At 44.7% G+C, this 23112-nt stretch overlaps 1 protein-coding gene across 7 annotated transcripts; it reads right to left on the bottom strand.

Moving 5' to 3' along the window:
* Positions 1-413: 413 nt before the first annotated feature.
* On the bottom strand, positions 414-22695 carry LOC148328926 (uncharacterized). Of its 7 annotated transcripts, none has more exons than XM_088307770.1 (13): positions 22400-22693; positions 15699-16458; positions 10154-13874; positions 7109-7424; positions 6755-6931; positions 5901-5995; positions 5739-5812; positions 4264-4309; positions 4141-4181; positions 3994-4064; positions 3727-3902; positions 927-1021; positions 414-812 (listed from the first exon to the last, which is right to left on the bottom strand). In XM_088307770.1, exons 2-13 carry the CDS (start codon positions 16287-16289, stop codon positions 675-677), a joined length of 5541 nt encoding a protein of 1846 aa, XP_088163896.1. In that variant the 5' UTR covers positions 16290-16458; positions 22400-22693; the 3' UTR covers positions 414-674. The 7 variants fall into 7 exon arrangements, 4 of the variants coding, with proteins under 4 accessions (XP_088163896.1, XP_088163898.1, XP_088163897.1 ...); XM_088307772.1 differs by lacking the exon at positions 22400-22693 and adding an exon at positions 17486-17557; XM_088307771.1 differs by lacking the exon at positions 22400-22693 and adding an exon at positions 16748-17026.
* Positions 22696-23112: the final 417 nt, after the last annotated feature.

The following is a 23112-nucleotide window of genomic DNA, read 5'->3' as shown; positions in this document are numbered from 1 at the left end:
ATCACCATTCGTCTTAAAACAGCATTTAAGGCTAGTAAAATTAACGAATGGAATTCCTACCTATGGGCAGCCTTTGATGAACCAACTAGCATGCATGTTTTCAGAGTGTTGGCGAAAGCTGCAGTACGTGCACTAAACCCACGCAATCATGGGAGTAGATGAAATTCAAACCAAGATTTTTGACTGGAGACGTGCCACATGCTTTAGCAAAAACTGGCATTCTTTTTACGTTTTGTTTTATCTTCACCAAAATTGTCAGAAAAAGGCTGGCATGGTACACTATGAAAAGTTGAAAAGTTTCACATATTAGTCCGGTTTGGCCCAAAAGAGGAATTCCGGATTTCAGCATGACATTGAGGCAAAGCATATATCGAAATCGATGAAAAAAGTCAATTAAAGTTTAAGAATGCACAAACCCATTTGGAAAACTGTGGAGTGATTTGAAGGTGACTGCGTACCAAGCCCAAAATGACAGAATGTTGTCATTAGAGCAAAATATGCTTAAAAAAAAAAAAAAGTTTTCGTGGAACGTTTATGCAACCATCTATTACTTTGAAAAAGGGTTTTAAATGTTTTTTTCTTTTGCCCATGGTATTTTTACAAGGCTTTTGTATAAACACTCCAAAGTTTCCCTTTGAGTCTCACGCTCCACTTGCCTCAATGTGTGTGTTAGCTTATGAATGCTGCAGGGTCAAAAGTAAATCGTTCAGCCGCTTTCTCCTTTGCTCTCTGCTGCCTTCTCCCACTTTGTCTTCCTCACCCTCCTCCTCCTCATCATCTTCGTCATCTTCTCTGTTCTGGCTCTCTGTGGGCTGCAACGAACAAGATAAAAAAAAAAAAATCTACTACTTATGGACACAAATTGGAAGATTGGATCAGATTAATCATATGCCGGTGCATCGTTTTGCATGCATGAATGCACTTACGCGGGGGCTGGCGGTGAGCAAGCGAGTGGTGTCGTCACAGCCCGGGTGGGGGTCGCTGCTGGAAATGGTCACCTCCACCACCCCCACTGGTACATCTGGAAAGATAATAGAGAGAAGTTGTACAGTAGTTTAGTCACGATGATACAGGAGAGAAGAAATTGGAATGAGAAGGACGCTCACTGGACACATGAGGTACACTTTGGAGAATAATCCTCAGTTTGGCTTGACACTCTCAGAAAGATGTTCGTTATACGTTTATTAGTGTGGTTGTTGTGGTGATTGGCTGGACTACATCATAAAGACACCTGTCTCTAATGTTTTGATTTCAATTTCTAGGAACGTTTAAGGACTGGTGATCGTTCACAAAGCGCCGGGCGATTCGTTGAAGGATGGGGTGTATTCGACACGAGGTGAGTAAATTGGGCATTTTCTTTTATTCTTCTTTGAGTCACGACAGAACTGTTCCCCCCGTCAAAAAATCACAAACGGTACGGTTCTTTCCATCCATTTTCTATATCCAGTCAGTCGTGCTTCCTAATTAGGCAATCTGGAGCGTATCTCATGTGACTTTGGGCAACAGGTGTGGTAGACCGCCTAAGACAAGTCCTCAATTAACCAGACAGGCATGGTTTGGGAATGTGGGAGCAACCTGCTAAAAAAAAAAAAAAAAATGCTAACTCCACAAATGCGGCTCACAGCCAAGATTTGAACTCAAAATCTCAGAACTGTGAGGCAGATAATCGAACCCCTTCTGCACCATGTTCCCCACACATCCATATTCATCATGTCCAGGGATGCCCCGACTCTCTTCTCTTGTCGCCTTTTCTATTTCCACCTGGGGCATACACCGGCATACCACAAAGCCAGTGCTGGAGTGTGAAATTAAACACCAGAGACTCACTTCTACTCTGGCAAAGTCCCACTTCTTCTTCTTTATTGTTTTTATTGTGCAAAAACAAACAAAACAAAAAGACGACAGTGGCAAGTGTGGAAATACACGATACGCAGAGCAAAATCTCACTTCTGTGGATTCTATGCTCAAGGCACAGGCTGATAAATGTTAGAAACTACTGCTTGGTCTTGCCCAGAACAGCTCACCAAAGAGATGTCGGGGGGTCATATTTGGGAACCGATGCAAGGCTGACAACTGCTTTCAATAAAAGACGGCTGAAGAAGCGTGTCAAATGCCACACTCTTGTTTCGGCATTCCCTTACACACAGGCGCCATCTCACCTCTTGTGATATGGATGTCATACCACCTCAAAAGTCAGAAAACTGCCAATTCCCGTTCCGCATCCGTGTCGGACTGGTGGGAAATGGCACTCGTAGGCAGTGCTTTTGAAACAATGACGTTCTTGTTGTCGGTCTCATTCTATTGTGTTGGCGAACCAACACTTGTGGTGGTTATTTGCTCTTGATTGCAATCAGTCAGGCAGACTTTGGTGCACACTTGGGGAAAAGCTCCCTGCTCACTTCTTGGACACTAAAGAGTGGATGACAGAGATGGGGAAAGTTTTCTGCGCGCTTAAGCATTCTGTGGTTGGAAAAGCACTTAGGTTGGCGCTGCAGCCCGCGATGCAGTGAGCCAACAATGAGGATGGTGGGTTGTGAGCGCAGCACACAGGCATGCTTTTAAAGGAAAAGACACATGTCACTAGAACTCTATCGAATAAATATAATCAGTCAAAGTCAAAGGTTTGGCTCCACTTGCTCATTAATGTTGAGGGGAAGTGTCTAAATCTTGGACCGGTACGGGACAGAACCACTATCATCATGATGGATGTCATGCCACATCGAAGTGTTTTAAACACAGAAGTGATGATAAACATAGAATCAACACTGTAATGGTGATGTAGTGATGAAAATGGTATATATGAGTCTTTGTTGTGGCTGTGCAGTAAAAATAGCTCAAGTGGCAATAAATGCTAATAATGTCAGCAATGGTTCGTGTTTCTGTGACAAAAATCCCCTCGCAGGCACGCACTGTAATCCTCCCACTGCACATAATCGAGTCATGCCGCCAGTTAACGGTGAATATGCAGCTTGGTGGGTTTATTTATGTTTTACTACATAGTTGTTAACTTCTTTTCACACTTGCATGACAGTTAAAAAGCATCATGCAAATCGACGGCCTTTAATTATCAAAGGGCGAGCAGTTTTATTACATTTGACTTGTACTCCTACTAATTTTAGAGCCGGGCGATTAATGGGTTTTATCGAAAGGCGCTCGTTTACAAAAGAACCGTCAGTGTTGACAATGTAGTCTTTTGGTCGCTAAATTTAGCATATTTTCCAACGCCTTTAGTGACTACTTCTGGGAAAAAAAAGCAACTTGTGACTTTAATTCCCATTAAGAAACGGTCAACATGCTCGTAATTCTTTTCACATTGTTTTGCATCTGACAAGAAAAGGAGAACATTGCCAACAACATTGATTTGGATTGTGATTTAGCGGAGTGCTGATATTCATTCATATGTTAAGAATTGTGTTTTATTTCTGTGTTTGTGAGAGTTAATGCGCGGGGGGGAAAAAAGCTTGTTTGGTTTTGTCATTTTGCTTTTTCATCAAAGTGAAAAAAATCCATTAATTAGATGTGATTTTATTTTAAGTTCACATTAGGAGCCCTGGTTTATTTGTGAGGTATTAAGTATCCATTCCAATGGGAAAATGAATTATGAACAAATCAGAGGTTGACCGGGGTCCACAAATAATCAGCGTTCTACTTTTAAAATAAATCTAAATGTACTGAGCGTGTGACACCTACAGAAACAAAACTAACACACACACTTGCTTCATGGACCTGACTTGATGTAGCTATCGTCCCCACTGGCTCCGTCCGCGCACATGACACGCCAGTCCCTCTCCTCCGCCTCGCTGTCCCCCTCTCGCCTCCCCTCCATCCTCAGTCGGATTTGTCGCTCCCTCACCAGCTCCCAGTTCCTCACCAGGAACACGCGATGTGTCACCACGAAGCTCCTGACCCACATTAGAACACATCAGCCGCAAGTGAGCAACATGGCGTCAGATAGCTCTTACGGCAACGTGGGTCGCTGTTTGGTTCCCGTACCGCTCATCGCTGCTCAAAGGCTCCATGTCGAGGTGAGGAAAGAGGCTGGCTAAGTCACCCGAGCTGTCCTCCTGAGTGAGGTAAAAGCCAGTGAGCATTGAGGTTGCATCCGATGCACCGGTAAAACAACTTGTCATTGACTCTCACCGCTGTGAGCTGAGAGGGAAAAGTCCTCTCCTTCAGTCGGCCTGGGTGTGAGAGGTTCACAGTGAGATCCGATTTGAGTGCATTCACTTGAAAAGTTCACGTACGCAATTCTGGAATACTCACAGTAGCGCCGCTTCCTCTTCAGAGGGAAGGCAGGTTGCCTCTGAAGCTATTGGGGAAATAACATGATTAAAAATTGAACTTGTGTCAGAACTTGTGAAGGCTGCAATGGAATGACATGAATTGTTGACATGGTTTATGACAAAGCTTGGGTCCTACGGGGACATAACCCAAATTTGTTCAATTTGTTCGATTTATGCTAATCTATGCAATATGAGTGGTGAAATCCTAATTACAGTCAATATTTGTATTAAAAATAGTTCTATGCCATTATGATGGAAACTCCATCCATCCGTTCATTCCCGGGGTGGGCAAACTTTTTGATTGGTGGGCCACAATGGGTTCGAGACAGAGGGGGCAGATGGATGTGTTTTAGTATCCTCACCTCATCGGAGAAAAAAAAATACATTTAATTTTAAATGAAAATGAACAAAAGCATTACAACAAAATATCTGTGTTTGACACACCAGAGTATTCGGGAAAAAAAACATTAACAAGGGTAGTACATTTAATTTTTTTCAAGTTTGGCGGGCCGGATTAAAACGTTGAACGGGCCGCATGAGGCCCCCGGGCCGTAGTTTGCCCACACCTGGTTTATTATATCGTTATCCTCACGTGAGTTGAGGGTAAATTAGAGCTTAATTTTGGCAAGAGGCCCAATAAACCCAACGTCAAACGCCAACCTCAGATCGAGCAGTTCTATGTACTAACCACTCATCCACCATATATGAAAACAAGAAAGTAAGTAAACATAAGTTTGAGAGTCCAAATTATTTAATTGCGTGCCATATGTAACCACGTAAACGCATATCTGGACTGCTGACCTGCTAAACCCCAGAAACCATAAATAAATAAATAACTATTTTTAAAAAAGTTTCCCAGCGGCTGGAAGAAATCTCAGAAGTGAAATGTTAGTACAGAGAGCCGCCCTGAATGACCTTCACATATTTTTTGATCAAGTTGAAATCTATTGCCTAATAAAGCCATTCTGCACCATTAAAATGACAGCAAACTGCCATCTTCTTTAGCGTGAATGTTGGAAAAAAAGAATATCTGTCACTGAAACTCCCAATAAATTAATTGGGCACTCTAAAGTCATCTTAATCAATCACGAGCGACCACTCAAAGCGTGTCACTGATCTCGCCTTTGATAGTCTTGCAGAAGAAAAATCCTACGCTTTGGTGCCAATGGGTGTTCGCAAGCACTAAGAAATCTAACTGCTCAGCAGTCGCAAACGAGCTGCACATTTTGTTCTTTGGATCAAGTTGGAATCTGATGAAAAATGACAAGGCCATTATGAGCCTTTCCAGAGTAGAGCAGAAGCAACCACAAACTGCAGTCCTCTCTGAGATTACATCACAACAACGTGATGCCTTGCAAATTGTTTCTGTAATCTTGCAGAAAAAAAGTCATGGCCATCACCAGAAACCCAATGAAACCATCCCCAGGATGTGTGTGCGCTGGAGCCACATTTTACCTGGCTGTGCTGCCAAAGCCACATGACATCATAGGGCAACTGGAAATGAATCCTCTTCATCCTCAAGTATTTCCCTGTCAGACACAAGCGTGAGAGTTTGGATGAATAGCCACGTGGCCCCGTCACCTCATCTTTCTCTCCTCCGTTCTTGTCTCGGCTCACCAACATGGATGGGCGCTGGTAAAAGGCTGTAATCCCGCTCGCCCGGTTTGTACTCGGCGCTCCCTCTGGAGAAGAGTTGCGACTGGGAAGGAGGACTGAAAATAAAAGTTAAAGCGTTGTGGAAGGTGGAAAGGCTTTGCACAATTTGGAATTGAACCAAGTTTTGTAAAAAGTGTAAGTACATTGTTTTTACACATGTATTACTAACTCAGTCACTGCCAGTCCGTTCCCTACATTGCTGAATGTTTTAAAGCATTTTGACCAATCTTTTAAGATCCACAATTTGTTCCATGACAAAATAAGCACCAAATTGAAAAAATAAAAAATAATTGATTTTTTTTTTTTCATTCTACCCTTGCCTATCAGCATTAGAACATGGCTTGGTTTCTGATCAAAACACCGGTTCATGACCAAAAAGCAGAATGAAAACAAAAAAAAGAAACTAAAATTGATTACTCTTACCTATTGATTAATTATAGTTTCAAGGTAGAATTTCTTGTGTCAAGCAATTTGAATTGACAGATTTATTTTTCTCGAGCCCTTAAAAGCAATCTTTTTTGTTAAAAGAATCACATCAAGCAAAAAAGTGACTTTGACTGAGTTTTTGCTTTTGTGACACCAAAATATGAAACAATCCAAACAAGACAGAGAGCAATTGCAATTTTTTTGCATTAAAATTTGGGCCTGCAGTTTAAACCTACAGTTACACATGCATACATTTTAGGATTGTTTTACGATTTTGAGCGTTTAACCCTGCAACGGATTATTTCTAATGCGAACCAGCATCCCGGAACAAATTGCGTTCAAGGTTCTACTGTAAAAAATGCCATAACAGCGATGAGCTATTGGCTTACTCTGTCATTTTGTAATCATCAGAGTAAAGACCGGCCCTCAAAAACGTCTTGTTGGGAGGACCGTCTTCACTCTTGTCTCTTTGGACGACAGCCGGTCGGGATTCTGGCTGCTCGACGGCCGATTGGTCAAAAGATTCGGCGGGCGTGTCGCAGCACCCCGTCTCGTCCTCGGCGACACTAAAAGGAAAAGCATGAAGCGAGAGATAGAGCGACAGGGAGGAAAAAAAAGAGAAAGAAGAGGCACTGGTTTAGCACACAGTGCTGAAATGTGGCCGGTTAATATGGTGAGCATGTTCCAGAGCAATGAGAGGCTGAATTGTGAGAGAAAATCATTTAGGAGTGGGGAGTGTTTACCTCTGATGACAGGGAGAAGCGTCATGTTTTCTCTTCCTTCCTCGCTTCCTCTTGGCCTGCGGCTCCGAATCTGTCACCTGCTGCTCCGAGCTCACACCCGCTCCGTCACAGTCCGACAGCGCTCTCCTTCCTCCAGCCTCGCCGCTATCACGGCTGCACCCTCGCAGGAGGTCGGGCGACAACACAGGGGGAGGCAAAGTGGAGGGCAGATGGCGTTTCCTGGGTCGTCCGGGTCTTCTTTTGTTTTTCCCATCAGCGTTGTGCGTCTTTGGCACACATTTGAGCTGCCCGCGGTTTCTTGGGTCACCTTGTAAAGCTGCAGTCAGTGTAATGGAGAAGAAAGAGGCGGAGGGGAGGGGTGCGGGGGTATAATAAGTGGCAGGGAGGAAATGAGACAGATGTGGATCAGTGATGAGGCCTGCAGGAGGTGTGAGGTGAGAGCACTCTAGGCTGACTCATACAGATGGGCCACAGATTAGATGAGTCACAGAATTTCCTCGGCCCACGTTACTTCTGGGAAAGTGATTTGTGTGCACAAACAGACAAACCCTGCTCGCTAAAAATGTTCTTCATGTTTACATGTAAAAGGGGCAACATCTGGAGCAGCACAATGTATATTATATTGAGGGGAAAATGTGTCTAAAGCTGTTTTGTTACTGTCAGTACCGCAAATATTGATTGGAACAGCGACACGGTTTCCATTTTATTGGCTCTAAAAAAGACCACAACAGATTTGAAATGAAACGAACGAGATGTGCTTTAACTGCAGATGTTCAGCTTTAATAGAAAAGAGAAGTCATGTAAAAGATTGTCTCAAAAATAATTCTGATTAGTATTGCGTTTGTGGAATATGAATTCCACCGGTTTTATCCACCTGAAGGGGCCGCCATTTTGACCAATCATGGCTTAGCTTGCGAGTGTCACATGCCAAAACTCAGAAATTAGGTGAGTGTAAAGAACATTTTTTTATTTGACTTCCCATTTCAGGTTATTTATATCCAAATCAGGTGAGGTGTAGGAATTTCAACAAATTCTGCTGCATGTATGCCTCCCCAAAAGTAAAACAAGACAAATTGAACATGTACATGTTGATCTCCCAATATTTATTGACCTGACTGTATTAACATTGCATTTAATGATTACTGGATTTTTTCATGAAGTACAATTTTTTTTTTTTTTTTTATGAATTAATTTTTTATTCAGACGAGGAGAGCTGGAACAGATTAATGGCATTTCCTTTTATTTCAATGGGAAAACCTGATTTGACTTGTGAACATTTTGTCTTATGTGCATTGCCACGGAACCAATTGAATACGTATCTCAACTCACCACTGCGTGCATGTGGACGCATTGTTTGCACCGTTCTCTAATGTGCAACATATTCCCAAAGGTTTGAACAGACCGCATGTGCGTGTCGTCTCTCCAAACACACGTGCGTTTAGTTTTGCTGTCCATGTTCTTTCCTAAACATGTTCCGCTCGCATGTTCCTTCCAGGCAACCTCACACTGACCTGCTAATCCTTCATCGATCACTGCTGAGCTCATCTTTCCTCTTTCTTGCCATTTTTCCACAGCCTCCGGCAAGGCCGACCACTCTTTTGCTTATTGAATCTCTCCAAGTCAAATAGGCCCTGTCGGCCGGCAGCCCGTCCTTAAATAGCCAATCTTGTGGTTAACTAATGACTGTGCTCTCTGGGTAGCCTTCGGCTCAAACATCGTGCGGTTCGCGACAGCCCCGAGGAAGATTTTCTGGCTGGCTCTCATCAAGACACTGCTTATGCCATAACACTTTAAGGGGGGAAAAGAAAATTCCAACAGAAAGCGGTTGCAGAGCGGTTCTGTGTGTGTAAAACACATCCGCTGCTCAGCAGAACGAGCCTATAAAAAGACAAGTCTGATCTCGTCTCAGTCGGTTGTCAGGCTTTAATGTGCGCCTAAAAAAAAGTCTTGAAAAAAAGAAGCGTCATTTTTTTTTTTTTTTGCAGTTAAACTATGCGGGAGCAAAATTACAATCTATGTCAATATCACAGAGCAAATAAAAATAAACTAACTCAAAGGCCTGTCTATCATTCATATAGTTGGTTGCCGTGGGATATTGTTGGATAATTTCCCGGAGCTTCCATTAATAGCATTTATTCTTTGCAATAATGTGGCCGGAGTCAAGGTAAGGGCCAGCAAATATAACATTTAAGATGACATGCCATGGATGTGGTGTGAGAAAGCAAGCCCACAAATGTCTGTTATGTTTAACCCACAAATGTTCATAATGTATAAATAACATTTGATAGTTGTATCGTACTTGTTTGTAAATTTTGTACGGATTAAATGGCACCCAGCTGCCCTTAAAACTCATTCACTGCCAGCATAGGTAAAATGAATTGACTTTTTGACGTATAAATCCGTCAATGGGAGTGAATGAGTTTTAATTTAATGGCCTTTTTTTTTTTTTTTGGGTGTGACTTCCTGTCTGCAATTTTTGCAGCTATTTTTAACATTAAAATTACAGTACGAATATTTCTATTGATGATATTAAAAACGTCGACAGTTCATGCTTTTGCGGCAAAGTTATCCGAATGTATGGTCCAAAACTGTCCACAACTTGAATCTAAAATGTTAAATATAATTGTTTGTTGTATGTCTGTTAAATTAGGTTGTAATCGCTTCTTGTTATAGAGGAAAGATTGGTCTTAAAAATGTATGAGCATTATAACAGATTGATCGCGAAGAAAATGGTTGAGTGTGTTAGATTGGGAGATGATTAATCGAACGTACAACTACAGTCGAGGCTCTGTTGATTCAGTCATAACAAGAGACATCAGCTATGGGAAGTTGGAGTTACATTCATACATGCAGAATTATTCTGCTTGCTAAGAAATTGGCAAAGAATCGAGAGTTCATGTTCCGAACATTCAAAATGAAAGAAATAATAATTACCCGAATATTTGAAGGTTAACATCCAATCAAAATTAAGTCCCCATCATTCATAAAATCCTCCTAATTAATCAAAGTCACTTATGTTTACGAGTGATTTCAGCAGCCTCTCACCTGCTTCTCTCCTCTCTGTCCAAGTTGGCTCGTCCGTCCTCCATGACCTGTTTCCGCTTCCTATATTCCTACTGGCCAACCTGCTCCTCAAGCCACGCCCCCTTGTTGCCACATCAACCGACGTGAACAGGTTGGTGTGCGTCGGGGACGGCGGTGTCCTGCTCAGGTGGGGTTGCTCAATGTCATCCCTGTCGTCGTCCTCCGGGTCGGAGGGTATCATCGGGCCTGCATGTCCGGCAGAGGATCCCCAGCTGGTGTTTGGGAACCCCGGCCCTCGAATTTTGGTCCAACTTTGTCCCAGGGCGCCCCAGCTCCCGCCGAACGAAGACAAGTGAGAGGAGCCCAGCCCCACGGAGAAGAGCGACGCGTGTTTTGATCTCTCTGCCAACGAGGATGATGTGGAAGCTGAGAAGGAATTATTTGCATTCTCACGTAACCAAGGTGACTCTTTGGAGAGCATGCCTCCTATTCCTCTTGTGCCCTTGCGCCCTCTTCCTTGCCCCAATATGAACCTTGACTTTGAAGTGGAGAAGGCCTCTCTCGCCACCACGTGCTCCTGTTCCTCATGCGCTGCCTCCCCTTCCACGTTACGTTCACAAAGCCTCTGCCTGTGTTTATGTTTGTGACCGCAGTCGCACGGGAGGCTTGACGTGTACCCTAAATTGAGGCCTCCTCCGTTGCCGTCCATCTCCCCTCCGAGAGCGCCCTCCCTCAGCAGCCTGCCCCTGCGCCTGTGGAATCTGGCGGGGTTCAGCAGGATGTGGGCATGGTGGGGCTGTTGCGAGGCATACTGGTGAGGAGCGGGAATCGGGTATGAGCCGGGAAGATGGTGGAAAAGTGTTGTGGCTGGTGAGTAACTGCTGTAGAACCCCACGTTGTCAATTGTCTCCTGGAACTTGGATGGGCAGCCGCACTGCCTGCGTTCCGGCTTTCTGTTACAATGCAACGTCTGGCACGGGTACAAAGACTGAGGGGAGAAGGAGGGGTTAGCAGCATAAGACGAAGGGTGAGGGGAATAGAAGCCATTCAGATTGATCCTGAAGATATTAGAGCGGTGAGAATGCAAGGAGTGATGGCGCCTGGCGCCGTCAAAAGCCTGGCCCAGCTCCGACCGGGCCCAGCCTCGCCGGCCGATGTGGACTTCACTGAATTGACCAATGAGCTCTTCCAGTTCAGAGAGAAACTCGGGATCCTGCATGAGCAGCTGCTGGTGTTTCTTTTTGTGTTTGTTTTTCGGTCTTTTCAGTGCGTTGTGGCCGATGCACGGGAAGTAATCTGAATGAGTGCACTTGTTATGTCCGGGGCAGGGACACAGGCAGTTACAGGAAGAGGGGCAGCTGTAATCCCGCCGCCTGTGCCTATGTCGGTGCCGCTCCATGGAAGTTAAGTTGCTCATCGGATTTTTGTGTCTGGTTATAAGAGGGTCCGCGAGAGAGGAGAGTTTCGGGCCCCCGAGAATCCCTCCAGACCTTTGACCCAACCTGAGAATACCTCTAACGCCCCTCATTTCCGCTCGCTCGCAGACACTGTTGTTATCCGTTCCGATCCCGCTATCACTGGGCAACGTCTCTTCGCTGTGCGATTCACTCCTGGGCGATGGCGTGGCATCTTTAAGGTGGCCAGGGGAGCTGGCCGTGGGATGGAGAGGAGCGCCGGGAGAGGAGAGCTTACATGACGACTGGTGAAAAGGAAAGTGCTGCCTGCCCTGGCATGGACAACTTTTCTTCACAAAGGGGGAGAGGGTAGAGCCGGACGGGGGACGGGGTGAAGTGCAGGAGGACGACGGGGACGGGAGGGAGAATGGGGGTGGAAAAAGCAGAGTGGATGTTGGTTCGGTGACACTTCCTTCACTGTAAGGGCTCTGGGCCCCGCTGGAGTGTGTGAGGGACGGGGAGGGAAACGGGTGGGCGGCAGGAGGTTGAGACTGGTTGGACATGAAGAGAGATGTTTCGGTGGGCTGGCTGAACAAAGACGACTGAGTGTAGCCGTGGGAATTCAGACGATTCGTTTGGGATTTGGGCTTGCGGCCTCTCCTCTTGCCCATATAGATGGTTCCTCTCTTGCTCACGTTGATCTGAGGGCCCAGCTTGGTACCAAAGGAGGACGACAAGTCGGAGAGCGTGGGCACTGTCGGAGGTTCAGTCGGCTTGGGTGTTTTCTGAGAATTTGCGCAACCTTTCGCGCTCTTGCTTTCCTTTCCTGCACTGCCGGACGTCATTACCTTGTGAAGTCGCTTCTTCTTCCTTTTTTTCATCTCATTAATCAGCCTCCTGATTTTTAGCTGCCTGTTACCCTTTTCGGGAGGAGGAGAAGGAGGATCTCTGTTCTTATCTGTGACGTCGGTTGTATTCAGGGGTTGTTTGCGAGGACGGCCGCGCTTCTTTGGGCTGGAGTCCAGCTCGGGGCTTTTCTGAATGTCATCACACTCCAGAAAGGCGATCTCCTCGGGGGAAAGTCTTAGAGGAGGTTCATTAAAGATCATGGTGCGGGATTTGGGTTGGCTCCGTCTTCTAGCCGGGGTAGCAGAGCTTTTGGAAACAGGCTGTTTCGAATCAGATATGGGGGGGTTCTGTTTTGGGGATGTCGGTTTTGCTGTGGAGGAGGTTGGAGAGCAAGAGGGAGCCGCGTGAGTCGACAACTTCTGAGAGAAATTCTGTTGAGAATCTGCTTCATGGTTTTCCACCCTCTGAGCCCGGTGCACCAGCTTCGTCCAGCTGGGCCTTCGGGCTTTACGTTTTTTCAGTGGTCTGCTGTCCTGCTCTTGACAGGAAGACGGTGGAGACAGAGGGGGCGGGGCAGAAGATGTCACCAGATGCTTTGGCGGCACTGTTGAATACCTGACAATGTCATTCTCTTTTGACTTTTGACTGCCGTCAGCGGTCGTTGCTTGTAGCTCAGCCTGTTTGATATGATCTCTCACACTCCCCTCATCGGATCTCCCTTGGTCCGATACTTTATAGGGGTTATCAAATTTACCCATGCCACCTGAGCATATGTCCTCTTTTCTGTGTTTCTCTGGGCTTATCTTGTTTTTCTCATCCTTTTCTCCAGTCTTCAGTTCATGACTACTTTTATGGTCTTTACTCTGTCGCAATTTGCCATCCTTTCCTTTGTCCTTTTTCTTCTTTTTGATTTCCTCCTTTCTATTATCACTCTTTACTCTTTCTGCTTCCAGTCCATCTCCCTTTGGCTTTCTTTCTTTTCGTTTGTCTTTCTTTACCTTCCGCTCTTTATCTCTCTTTTTGTCATTTGAGCGCTTTAGTGAAGCTTCCTTAACTTGTGATTGCGCGGGAGACAGATCCAGAGTGGGGGAGGGTTTTGATTTCTCAGTAACCGACGGGGACTTATCCTTTTGCGCCACGCAAATCTCTGTTTTCGAAGACCCTGGAGGTGTGGCGTCCACAGAAGAAACGGAGCTGCTGCGTTTTGCAGTTTTGCTTGATAGGGCATCTCGAAGTTTGTCTTCGGAGCATCTACCGTTCGAAAGTCCTTTCTTGGTCTGCACCACACCATTGTGTTTCTTGATGATTTCCCTTCCTGGCGGTGTTTCAGAGGACGGCCTGGAGAGGGTAGCTGAAGCTTCCTGGTTGGAGGTGGACGAGCACGGTTTGAGCACAGCAGGGAGCGGCTGCTCATGGATTCCCGGTGTCTTTTCTTTCTTCCCTCTCTCCGCCGAACCAGCAGTAGTCACCTCTGTGTTACCCGCCAGTTTGAGAGGAACCTGGGAAGCATAAATATGCAATCTCTGTTATGCACTGCTGTGATAGGCAGATCCAATTTATCTGCTGTTGACAACAGTTTAACCGTCAACAGTGGTGGGGAAGACAATAACAGAAATGCTTTTGTTTTCGTCCGCCCATTAAAGTCCAGACTGAGGACAAAGTGACTCAATCAGGCAGAGAAAGGAGGGCACAGAAAGCGAGGTGACGGAAATGGGAAAGGAGGGGGGGGTGACACAGAAAGGAGAGACACAACACGAGAAACAGAAGAAGAGGGTGGCATGGGGGGGCAGAAAGCGAGTGAAAGATAAATGAGAGCAGGTAGAGAAACGAGGGGATGTAAAAATAGAAGAGAGGGACCGATATAGAGTGTCGGGCAGCAAGAGAAAGCCGCGCTATTGGTGGCTATAAATTGCCACTAATACAGATGAGGAGGCCTGACATTTTGTACTTGTCCTTTAATTTTGGTAGGCGGCAGCTTGAGTGGCGTTTGTGCAGCTAAAGCAATAAGCTTCCCCTCAGGCCATCGTCAGAAGGACTGATGGACCAATGCCTGTAATGGCCAAGTGGTTGCTGTGCCGCTGTCCTATTTATAGGTCCCATTTAGTTAAATATGCCGCTTGCTTATAAGAATTGAGACAATTGCTCATTTGACCTTCTGATAGTGCACCACACAGCTAAGAGATGTGAGCACGCCTGATAGTTAGCAACAACAAAAAAAACAATGCACTGCAACTGCGCATCAGTGCTATTAATTATCCAGACGAACACATTTGGAACTTGCTTCAGCTAACTATTCATCCGTCCATTTTATGTACCGCTTATCCTTACAAGGACAAACTGCTCTTCCCTTGGATGCTCACACCGAGCTGAAATATAATGCAAAAGAGGGAGGCTTCTGTTTACCCTGGCCAGGGTTCCGTTGCTATGGCAGTGGCGTAACTTGAATTTGTACGTATGACGGAACACGCCGTAGTCTGTCAATGTAGACCAGGGCTGGGCAGCTCCGGTCCTCGAGGGCTGCTTATCCTGCATGTTTTAGATGTTTCCCTCCTCCACCACACCTGATTCAAATCGTTATGGATGTAATTGTGATAAAGCTTCTGCGGATCTTGCTGGTAAGCTGATCATTTGAATCCGGTGTGTTGAAGGAGGGTAACATTTACAACATGCAGGATAGCGGCCCTCGAGGGGTGAAGTTGCCCAACCATAATGCAGGCCTGCTCTGACGTCGTGCTCTTCCGACTGCAAAATAGTGAGACTGAACAGCGAAGGAGTGCACTTCGTTTTAATGCAAAAGCGTTATGATGTAATTACGTAATCAACAATCGAGAAAATTGACAAAAAAAGTTATCGATTACAGGATTGCCCATGCTTAATACCGGTCCCCAAAAGATAAACACTTCCAAACTCTTTCTTTCAAATCAGTTGAGGAATAACGCTACGACTTTATACTAACACAGGAGGGAGTTGTTTTGATGCTTGTATCCCAGCATTCATAGACAATAATAGTTTGAATGCCAGCAGCTGACAGGCTCGTATGTGTATGCCCTTCGTCGAGACGAACCTACAGAGAATTATCTCCCGTCTCTGTGGCTCCCATCAGCTTTACGGAGCTTTAATAGTGAGTTACAGCTCATTGTTTTGCTCGAGCGACAACACTTTTATTGTGCCTGCTCGTATGCCGCAGTTTTAACAGCCCTGTCTCAGTGCTGAGGAGACACATGAATGAATGTGTCCCGGTGTAAATAAGCAACAGTTTGCAGCTCAGGTCAGCGTATTGTGAACAGCAAAGCTTTGGTTGCCAGTTTGCAGGTTGAACTCACCTGTTTGGTCCCTGGGTTGGCGATGGCTGACGCTATGGTGGACAGAGTCACATTTGCTGGTGTTAAAGGCTGTGCTACTGCTGCTGATGACGGTGTAGCGGCGGATGCCGATTGTTTGCATGCAGCCTGGGCGCCATCTGACCCCGAGCGGTTCTCCCTGAACGCGTCCTCCGGATCGGTTGCGACCCTGGTGGGCAACGCTCCCGCTCGACCCTGCAGCCTCTGATAGGTTCTGATGGTGGGCTTGCAGACGTAGCTCTCTAAGATCTTGGGCGGCTTCTTGGTGCGCTTGGCTTGCACGCCGATGCGGAGTCGCACGTTCCCGTCAGGGCAGCTGGTCTCCCTGCCACATAACTGAAGCTGCTGCTGCCCCGCGCCCCCGCAGCGTCCCTCAATGAGCAACTCCAGCACCGCCCCCTTGTCCCCTTCCCTCTTCTTCCCTCGCCTGTCCTCCTTCTTCCCCACGTCGGAATCCTCCACCTCCACACGCTTTCTTTTCTCCTGGTCCTGCTCAGAGTCCTCAGCTACAGGAGAGGCATCCAGTGTGGAGTCAGTCATGAGAGGGGTGCCCCCCTTCATTCTCTGATCCATCAGAGAAGTCAGGGGGGAGGTGAAGAAAGCTGAATAGTTCCCAGTATACCACGGAAGGTGTTTTCTTGCAGGTGGAGGTGAGGGATTGAAGAAAAAAAAAAACTCTCAGTCGAGCTTGTTCATCCGGCAAAGACAAATCTTGTCCGTTGGGCTTGAGCTGCCAAAATGCCTGTTAAGACAGCGAGAAAGAAAAATAGAATCCAGTGATTAGTCACTTCAGTGAGCACAGATGCTGAGCAGCAGCAGCAGCAGCAGCAGCATGGGAACGGGGAGGAAAGTCCCCTTCCAAACGGGCAGCTGCAAAGAGGCGCTCCAGTGTGTGTCCACAAAGATGATCTCATCACACAGAAGACCCGGGGGGGCTAATCAACACGGCCCGATTCCCAGAATGCTTGCACTCAACTGACTGGAAGCAAGACTTAGTCACATACTTGAAAAACAGTCAACGCTGAACTTACGGCTGTGAAAAAGTTTCACTTTTAAGCCCCTGGATCTCAGACACATCGCTGATTCTAACCCAAGCTGCCGCCATCTTTGCGCCTTCTGTTCTCAGCTACTCCTTCTTCCCTTCCTGGCGCTGGGCTGTACTTTCTTTTCTCTACGAAAAACTCCCCGTCTCATTTTTGGCAGTAAGCTTTCGCATGCATTCTCTATTAGCCCCCTCCCCTCTCTCTTTCTCGCTCTCTCGCTCGCTCTCTCGCTCTGAGGAGACCACACAGCTGAATGGTCAACTTAAACACTATAGTCCTGTTAATCACAACCATATTTCCTCCTATACTTAATTTTTTTCCTCCTTTTCTACCTAAATCCTTCCATTCACAGTACTCAACAAGCCCCCCCCTCTCCCTTCCCTTTCAGTCATGGTAACGCCGTGTCGGGAAAAGGGGGGAAACTTATTTTTGGAAAGGAGCGCAAATTCCTTCTCCTCCCATTGCTTCCTCTGAGTCAAGTAAGCTTTTCATTGACCCCATTGTAAAAGGACGTCTAATGTGACATTATAGCGAGTAACACGCCCTAAAACAACATTCTCCCCACCAAAACAAACTCGCTCTTGGTTTAGCCCAAATTTGGACCCCGGCACAGCAAATGGATGCAGCCTTCGACCGTCCTTCATAACATTCACGCTCGCATCAAGGGAGGCATTCATTTCACAATAAATAAAAAATAAATAAAAAAAATTTAAAAAAAACACACACCTTACGAAGCATTCTTGCGCCTATTATGACATCCACTCAAGCGCCTCGGGAGCATTCTAGATAATGTTTTCATTTACAACCCTCCCCCCCTACTCACACACACACACGCACACCCCCAAAAACATTTGCTCAAATCAGACAGAGGAGCTGAAATCAACATCGGTTCCAGTAAGCGACGTTACGTAAGACCCTTGGAAAGTATTTCCAAAGGCAAACCCTGCTGTGAAATTTGAATAAAGTATGCTGTTAAACATCTTTATTAATGACAATCGTGCAAATCACAGAAGTACATTTTTTGCGGGGATTAGAGACTGACCCCTGCAGTGAATAGCGAAAAAAAAAAAGTGTGATTGACACCGTCCCCTGTAAAATGTTTAGAACCGAAATTAATAGTTGAAATGTTCAAGCTAGGGATGGTTGGGTACTGATACCAGGTACCGGTATCCACCGATCGATGAATCATCGTGTGCGTCAGAGAGACAGAAAGGTCCGAATTATCGGTCATTAGTGGTATCGGTATTGGTGAGTACACCGGAGTGAATATTCATACTGGTATCGGTCTGAAAAAAGTGGCGTCAAACATCCCGAGTGAAAACTGTCGACCACAAACTATGATCCAAAAAACATTATACTTAAAAATCATCATCTTACAGACGATTTGATTTAAAAAAAAAAAAAAATGCACCATGAGTTACAAAAATGTCAAGCAATAACAACTCTATCGTTCGTTCGTTTGAGTTTTTTAATAGCCACTCCGCTGCGGTAAAACATACTTGCAGAACTTTCCTAACAACCCAGGCTAAACTTAACTCCTCCGCAACATACAAAGATCTTAAAACAGTGCAGATGCATCACTTGAGCATATTTCCTTGACACCAATTGTTTCTTCCCTACAAGACCGGGCTATAAACAGGGGCTCAGGTGAATTCCTAAATCGCATCCTGTACATTTTCCGCTCTAAAACATAAGCTTTACAAGTCCTCCAACTTAAGAGCACTCCATTCTGCATGCATATTAACAGTCTTTTATACTCTCTCAACTATTCCGCCCAAATATAACTCTAAATTATCCCAACATTGGACCGGCAGCTATTTCCCGTGACAGGATGATGGGTGGGCCTGACACACAGAGTGAGCTTGGGCTCCTCAGCAGCACCAAGGCGACGATTAAATCATTATAATGGCCCCCGCCGTCTTTCCGGCATCCAATGGCAGAGGCGGCGTTATCATCATCAATAACAGCGAGCATCTGCCTGACAACAGCACCGGGCGCGAGAGCTCAGCTGGATGGCAGGAATGGATGTGGTGTTAAAAAGCCTTTGGGTGCCTCACCGACGCATCCAAGTTGATCATGATAATCAGAGAGATGGAGACAAGATGACTTTTTTTTTTCCATTTCCATACTGCACATAGATAATATTCCGATTCCTCTGGAATTTGCAAACGTGCTTAAGGAACAAAAGCTGTATCTTTAAAAAGTGGTTCTCAAACTGGGATCTCCAGCTTTAGCCAGCTGAATCTTGGGAGTCCGCAAAATAATTTACAATAAATTATCTTTTATATTTTTTTAATGCATTCCTACAGTATGTATATACTCGCTGTCAGTCAGTAAAACAAATATTATAAACCCAATTACTTTTCCCTACCTTAGCTTCAGGCCAATTACAGGATATAATTGTGACATAAAAATAACATCCCTGCATGAACACAACATTTCTAAACTAGCTCCGGCGGGTAAATATTTAATTTAATGAACTTACATTAAATTGTAACATTGTATGATTGAATGTTCTGAACTCCTGTTTTCATGCTAGAGATTAATTATAGCTGTAATTTTCAAAATGTGGTGCAGGTACCAAAACAGTAAACCCCGCCCATATCAATTTAGTCTTTGTGATTCAGCTATGTCATTTTTTTATATGTTATCACGATCATTACTCTCTTTATTTTTTTTAAATCCTGTTTGTGCAATATTTTTTTGTTATCCATTACGCTCTATATATCATATGGGTTTGAAAGTTTTTTGACCTTAAAAAAATAATTAAGTCCCGTAAATGCTATAAAAACATGCCCAGGGTGTATTTAAATATGGTATTTCTATATCACAGATTCCACTTATGCGTGTGGTCTCAAAAGTGACCCCCACCACAATGGAGAGGGTGATTACTGCAAAGCCATTTAAAAATATAACATCGCGAAGCACAAGAAGGCACACGACTCACTGTTCTTAATATTTACAGCCTAAAAGTATTTTCCTCACAAATATTTACTGTGATTAGAACTTCCGTACAAATTAAGGTGACGTTGTTACCATAAGAACGGAACTCCTTTGTAAAAATGAGCCCCTCTCTGTACTTCAGGTGATAACAGTTTCACTTTCACCATCCAGAACCCAAAAGCGGCAGGTATGTTCCCATAGTTGTAAAAGTCAAGTGCACAAAAAGTGAAACCTTTACCATACACAACTTGTCACTGACAAGCCACTGTAGCTACGTTAATGTACCTCATGCGGTTCATGATTGGACTCAAATGCACTTTTCTGAGAGTCAAAAGGTCAATGGTATCATAAATCTACATTCCCCCAAAAAAAAGTCCGTCACCTAGCCTATTTTGGATACAAGCATGCTTTTTAATTTGTTCTGTCAGCGTAAACAGCCATGTGAGATATGCACTGGATAAACACTAATTTTACGAAGCACTTGTCCTCATCAGGGTCACAAGTGAGATGGAACCAGTAACAGCTGACTTTGGACAAGAGGTAAGGTACACCCCAGACTGGTCACCAGCCAATCGCTGCATATCGGACGTGTGTCACTTGAAATGTACATGTCCTGTAAATACACAAAAATATCGACTAAAGGCAAGTCGAGATAGGATTCGGTTGCTGTTCAGTGCAACTGATTTTGACACGTTTGATAAATTGAACTAAAAAAATTTGGGCCGTTGCATTCTTTGTTTTTTCTGTTTGTGACCCTTGGAGGGAAAAGTTTGGGAATCCCTGTTTTTGACAGTCAGCATTCTGATCTAAATCCATAAAGAATGGAGCAAACTTCACGCTGATTTCAAAACCATGACAAATAATAGAACCTCATCCAAACAAAAAAAAAGTGATGTCAAGAAATCAAGCGTGTCAGCATTGACTTATTTTAACAATTCAATCTATTTGGATATGCAGAGGAAAGCTTGATTCAATGGAGACCCATTTAATAGATTTCAGATTTAATAGACATAAATTTGTGTCAATTTGTCAGTCAGCTTTGACTTTTGCAGGATTTTTTTTTTTTATTTTACGTAATATTCTAACACATTGGAACAGAAGACACTCCCGAAAAAAAACTGCATGATTCTTTTTACCTATTTTCTTCGCTTTTTTAAGTTAAAAAAATACTATAAGACAACAGCCAAATGTTCTGCCTAAAATGCATGTCTTTACTGTTGGAAGCAGAAGGGACTAAAAAAAATGTAATTGTATTCATCATTTATTTTTTAGCTTAATCGGCCGATTAATCAGTTACTAGAATTTTACTCTGCCAACTATTGGAATCAGTATCCGCCTAAAAGAAATCCTTACCAGTTGAGCCCATGTAATAACATTGTCATTACTAAGAGTTTAACATTCAGTTTCACTTAAATGTAGGCTCTAACACAAGACATTTCAGTTATGTTGCGTCTCAGTCTGAACACTGGCGGCCCGCCTCCATTGCCACCCATGCCGAGTTCATTAACCATTTTGCAGAGCAAACTGTTGTCATTCGTGTTTGCCTTATAAAGTTATCTTCACATGGCTGACAAGGCTGAAATATGAGTTGAATTTGTTCCGTGACCACGGTTGTAAATAAAAACACTTGTATCTCAAATAATCTTTCCATATTAAAATGAATGGACATGTTGTTAGTTCCGCCCCACCCCCAAAAGAGTTACCCCACTATTAGAAGTGACGTATGTATTTTTGTTTGATTTTCTGCCCAGTCCTTTTTAGCCATGGTTTGGTGAGATACGCATGTAATTCTTTTTGTTTGGTGTTTTTTTTTTTAAACTTCAAAAGTAAGTAGCATTAAACTGCTCAAAGCTTCTATTTGGAAACGTTTGCCCACTGCCAAAATGCTGCTAATTGTGGACTAAGTTAAATCAAGTTGTGCAACTTGAGCATCTTAAGTCAAAGCAAAAAAATCCTCCAAACACAGCTCATATCTCAAAAACTCTGAACTCAAGGCACCACTGTTTAGGTCAGGCTGATAGAGTGGTATCGGTGTTGTAGTATCAAAGCATTTTTTCCAAGTACAGTTAAAAGTGCTCACATACAGTATTGCAATGGTATCAGTGTTGATCCTTGCTTCCTAAAAACTGACCTGGGACCAGTTTTAGTTCCCGAGCCTCAGTTTCAGGACCCCCGAACACCACATAGCGCTACTCTATCAACGAAGGTACCATCCTCGACTTGTAGCGTGAGTGTTAGACGCACAATGGTGTGTCCTTGTGAGTGTGTCAAGCGTACATTGTGTACCCAGATGGCAGCTGCGTAGGCTCGCTGACATTTCCACTGGAGCTACTTCCAGTATGGGTAGCGGGGGTGTTGCCGCACTATCCTGTCAGTGTCACAAGAGAGCGTTCACGCACAAAAATCACAACACAGCACGCCTGACTGGCACTTAACAACAACACACACACACACGTGTCGTCTCAAAACCAACGCGCACACACACGCACACGGAAGTGAGAGCAAAAATGCGCCACCTTGTAGTTTTTCCCCTCCTCTCACTGGCGGGAAAAGGTAGCAGCGTGCACACGCAGGACATACTCGGCAACAAGGGATAAAATTAGCGCAAAGTGCACACTAGCAATGCTGCGTGGCGCTAACAGGCCCACGCAGCGCAGCCGTGATAATCCGGAATAAAAAGATACGCAGGCTACTTACCTAACAACCCCCAAAAAGCAGCGAGAGTGTCCCTGTGGAAACTGCGTTTAAGACGTGGAGAGGTGAAGGTGTTGCTGTCCGGATCTTTTCCCGCCTCCGTCGTACCGTGCAGGACCGCCACCTCCGCCCACTCGTGTGACGACTGGCTGCTCCCCGCGCGTGAATGACGTGGCGTGGATCAGACGAGTAAAAAGGTTATAAAAACACCGCTCCGGCGGAGCGAGCTTTAGTACATTGGCGGGAGTGTTTTCATAATCATACAGTAGGCAGTTCTCACTTCGCCGTTAGGGGGCGCGCTGGTTACTCTCAGCTCAAATTGACTTTTTTTTTTCTTTTTGTTTTTTTTCTTAGTCACTTCCCCGGTTGACAAAGTTGCGTCGTTTCCCGCCAGCCAGGATGAGTCGCGTTGATTCCCACGGGTCGTGAACGCATCACCACTTTGTGTGTCGGGGGTGGTTGTGGGCCGTGGAAGGGGGGCAAAGTAGTGAACACAACAGCGTTGCCCTTCATAAGAGACCACAAGGAGGAAGAGAGTGTTATTAAACTTTAGCTCTGGGGAGGAAAACCTTTGAGCTTAAGGGGCACATTCGATTTTTAAAATTGGCCAGGATCTAATTGTTAAAAAAAAACAAATAACTAAAATGCGTAAGTATGTAAAATATGTAAATAAATTTAATAAATACTTTAATAGATTTATGTAATGTTTATGTATT

Source organism: Idiotropiscis lumnitzeri, chromosome 10 (genome assembly GCF_059441095.1).
Source record: "Idiotropiscis lumnitzeri isolate Australia: NSW breed Sydney's pygmy pipehorse chromosome 10, RoL_Ilum_1.0, whole genome shotgun sequence".
Classification (NCBI taxonomy): Eukaryota; Metazoa; Chordata; class Actinopteri; order Syngnathiformes; family Syngnathidae; genus Idiotropiscis; species Idiotropiscis lumnitzeri.
Note: the sequence above shows the minus strand (reverse complement) of the source record. Positions and strands in the feature narration are given on the sequence as shown.

Coding starts and splice junctions, on each gene's coding strand:
- LOC148328926 (XM_088307770.1), bottom strand. CDS start 16,289: ATGGATCAGAGAATGAAGGGGGGCACCCCTCTCATGACTGACTCCACA. Junction 4,065..4,140: donor TTCCCTCTCAGCTCACAGCG/GTGAGAGTCAAT, acceptor TACCTCACTCAG/GAGGACAGCTCGGGTGACTT. Junction 3,903..3,993: donor CCTTTGAGCAGCGATGAGCG/GTACGGGAACCA, acceptor AATGTGGGTCAG/GAGCTTCGTGGTGACACATC.